The sequence below is a fragment of the Aplysia californica genome, unplaced genomic scaffold, assembly GCF_000002075.1.
Source record: "Aplysia californica isolate F4 #8 unplaced genomic scaffold, AplCal3.0 scaffold00365, whole genome shotgun sequence".
Taxonomy (NCBI): domain Eukaryota; kingdom Metazoa; phylum Mollusca; class Gastropoda; order Aplysiida; family Aplysiidae; genus Aplysia; species Aplysia californica.
In genome coordinates, this window is record NW_004797635.1 from 788,651 (window position 1) to 792,534 (window position 3,884).

Consider the following 3,884-nt stretch of genomic DNA (forward strand, 5'->3'; position numbering starts at 1 on the left):
GTAAAACACTCTCTCTCTCTCTCTCTCTCTCTCTCTCTCTCTCTCTCTCTCTCTCTCTCTCTCTCTCTCTCTCTCTCTCTCTCCGTCCTTTTCAATAATACTTCTGCTAACGCATAATATGCGGTGTAATTGTCAGTATTAATTGTTGTGTTCCCATTACGTCATCTTTTCCAAAGTTTCCTAATCAGCAAAATGAGAGGTTCATATTCTCACTCACTCGGACAAGACAAACATACCGTTAAGAGACAATCCGTCTACTTTCAGCTCTTAACCTCCCCTCCCCACTCTTTTTCCTTCTTTCTTTCTTTCTATTCTCTATCAGTTTCTTTCACTTTTTGCCCGTTCGCACATCTACCCTCTCGCTTTCTCCGTCGCCCTATTTTTTGCACTCTATCTCTTTGTCTATCCCTCTCTATCTTTATCCTCACCTCTCTCTTTCTCACCCGACTCTTCCCTGTCTCCCTCCTTTTTTCTGGTACTCTCTTTTTGTTCCTCTCTACTCTTATCGTTATCTCTTTCTATCTACCCACCTCTCCCTATTCTCCCACCCCTTTCCCATATCTATTCATAGATGTTTGTTTTTATTGTTTAATTACACTTTCAGAAAACGGTATAATTTATTATTCCTTGAAAGTACTAAGCTGTAAAAGACAATAAATAACGATCTTTAGAACTTACTTGTGGTCTTAGTAGTCGGAAAAAAGCCTTATTGTTCATTTCAATTTCACTGCCTTATTTTGGGTCGCTCGTTACACTTTAAATAATGGATATAATTGGTATCCTTTTGAAAGTGTAAGGCTGTATTAGACAACATAAAACTTTGGTTAAGAATTTTCTTGAGACCGTAGAAGCTGGAACAGTTTTATTTTTCATCCAAAAGTTTTTGCATTATTTTTAAGTTGGTCGATACACTTTCAGGAATGTGTATAATTTATCTTTTTTTGAAAGCACCAAACTGTAGAAGACAATAAACAACAGTGATTTAGAAATTACTTATGGTCTTAGTAGTCGAAAAAAGCCTTATTGTTTATTCCAATTTTATTGCCTTATTTTGGATCGGTTGATGCACTTTCAATAATGTATGCCATTGATATCTTTTTGAAAGTGTCAAGCTATATTAGACAAAATAAACTTTTTTTTAGAACTTTCATGCGATCGTAGAGCCTTTTATAGCTTTACTTTACATCCCAAAGTTTTTGCATTATTTTTGAATTGGTCGTTACACTTTCAGAAATGGGTATAATTTATCGTTTTTTGAAAGTACCGAGCTGTAGAAGACAATAAATAACTTTGTTTTAGAACTTACTCGTGGTCTTTGTATTGGGAAAAAACCTTATTTCGTATTCAAATTACATTGGCTTATTTTTGGGTTGGTCGTTACACTTTCATTAATGGATGTAATTGATATCTTTAAAAAAATGCCAAGCTGAAGTAGACATCATAAAACGTTCTATTAGAACCTTCTAGTAATCGTAGCAGATGGAAGAGCTTTATTTTTCATCCAAGTTATTTTGGCCTTCTTTAGGGTCGGTCGTTACAATATTTTAGTATTAGATGTAATTGATATCTTTTTGAAAGTGCTAAGCTATAGTTGACAACAAAAACGGTTTTAGAACCTTTTTTGTGGTCATAAAAGCTGTAATATTTTTTTACCATAAACTTTTGGCTTTATATTCAGGTCGGTCGTTACACTTTCAGAAATGGGCGTAATTTATCTTTTTTTGGAAAGTACCAAGTTGTATAATATTAAGCAATATGTAACTTTGTTTTAAAAATCACTAGTGGTTTTAGAAGCCAGAAAAGGCTTTACATTTTATTTAATAATTTGGGATTGTTTTTGGGTCTGTCGCTACACTTTCAAAAACGGAAGTAATTGATATTTTTAGAAGATGTCAAGCTGTAGTAGACAAAACGTATTTTTAGAACCCTTTTTCGGTCTTAAAAGCTGAAACATCTTACTTTTTCACCCGAATAATTTTCCCTTTGTTAGGTCTGTCGTTTCACTTTCATTAATGAATGTAATTATTTTCTTTTTGAAAGTGTCAAGCTGTATTAGACAATATAAAACTTTCTATCAGAACCTTCTTGAAGTCGTAGCGGATGGAAGAGCTTTATTTTTCATCCAAATCATTTTGTCTTATTTTTGGGTTGGTCGTTCTACCTTTAATAATGGATGTAATGTATGTCTTTGTGAAAGTGCCAAGCTGTAGTAGACAAAATAAAACTTTCTTTTAAAACCTTCTTGCAGTCGTAAAAGCTAGAACAGCTTTATTTTTTCACCCAAATTATTTTGCCTTATTTGACTGCAGACCACGCCCTTCGATTGGTTTCTTTTTTCGTCTCGCCCGGATACACAAGGAATACCTCCGAAGTTTGTGATCCGTTCAAGTCCGGCCAGTTCTTTTTACCCATGGGCACCTGACGAAGAGTGTGCACCAGAGGAAAACTTTTGGACATTTGCAGAGACGTATCCCAAAGAATGTCGTAGTGCATCACCAGTCTTGAAAAGGTTTAGAACTGTAATCTTCTTGCCGATTGAATGGCATGGGCGGTGCCACCCTCCCGTCTAAGAGGAAAACCTGGACCAAAGAGGTGTGTTGGCGAGGGACAGTGCGCAGATTGATCTCACACCAACCATCAGGTACTCGGTTTCCCTCCACACCAGTCGCACCTCACGGTCAACGATGGATGATCTTCAGTTTTGCTGCACATGAGGTCAGCGGTGGATGAAGAGACAGAAGGAGAAAGAAACAAGGAAGGAGAAGAGGAAGATACACAAAAGAAGATGTCACCCATGAATCGTTGAGGGTTAGGGTCCATGTGCGACATTTCGTCACGGGGGGGGGGTTAACCTCCTGCAGATGGGGCACTAGGTCTATTTATAATCCCCCAAACCATGGGGGCAGGCACACTCTCAGTTATGGATGTAATAATCTATAGTATTTCATAAGCGTCAAACTGTTGTAAACAACTAATCAGTTTTTTTGCGAACCTAGTTGTGGTCTTAGAAGCTGGAAACAACTTTATTTTTTATCCGAAGTGTCTACTTTGATTTTTATATTGAGCTTTACTTTCAGTTATGAAAGAAATCTATTTTTGATGTTGTTGTAGATGTCAAGCTGTAATAAACAATTACTATCTTCTGGAACCTGGTTGTGGTCATAGATGCTAGAAACAGCTATAGTTTTCTTCAAACTTGTCAAGGTTAATTTTTATTTAGGGTTTTACACTTTTAGTAATGGATGTAATATCTATATTTTTTAGTAAGTGCCAAGCTGTAGTAGACACCTTTTAACTTTGATTTAGAACCTACTTGCTGTCTTGAAAACTGGAAACAGCTTTTTAAAAAAATCCAAATTACTAAGGTGCATTTTAATGTCGGTCGTTGCACGCTTAGTAATGAAATCAATCTATAGTATTTTGTAAGTGCCAAACTGTAATAAACAACAAATAACTTTCTTCTAGTTCTAAAACCTAGATTTAGTTGTCGTCTTTGAAGCACGCTACAGCTTTGTTTATATTTATATCATAATACTTTGGTTGATTTTTAAGTCGGTCATTACACTTTCAGCAATGGATGTAACTTGTATTTTACTGTAAGTGCCAGGCTGTAGTCGACAACATATAACTTTAATTTTGAGGAGATAAAAAGCCGTTTCCAAATTCTAAGACCGCAACATGGTTCGAAAAAATACATTATTTGTTATTTACTACAGATCTGCACTTGCAAAAAACTTTCACTGTATGATTTCCGGGAATGCTATTGGATCTGATATGGTAATCATATGATTGTAAGGTGCATAGAGCTAGCTTACTTACTTGTCTTACTTGTCCAATGTGTTGGGGTCACTGCAGTCGGAACATGACCATATCTGCTCTCCCCC

At 36.1% G+C, this 3,884-nt stretch overlaps 1 protein-coding gene across 1 annotated transcript in view; it reads right to left on the reverse strand.

The window, feature by feature from the left end:
- Window positions 1-2,295: 2,295 nt before the first annotated feature.
- Window positions 2,296-3,884, reverse strand: part of LOC118478097 (ATP-dependent 6-phosphofructokinase-like) — a gene marked incomplete at its 5' end in the record, with an annotated part of 6,367 nt that continues 4,778 nt past the window's right edge. Inside the window, 1 exon segment of the mRNA XM_035971042.1 lies at window positions 2,296-2,418. Within this exon segment, the coding sequence (XP_035826935.1) occupies window positions 2,296-2,418 (123 nt within the window).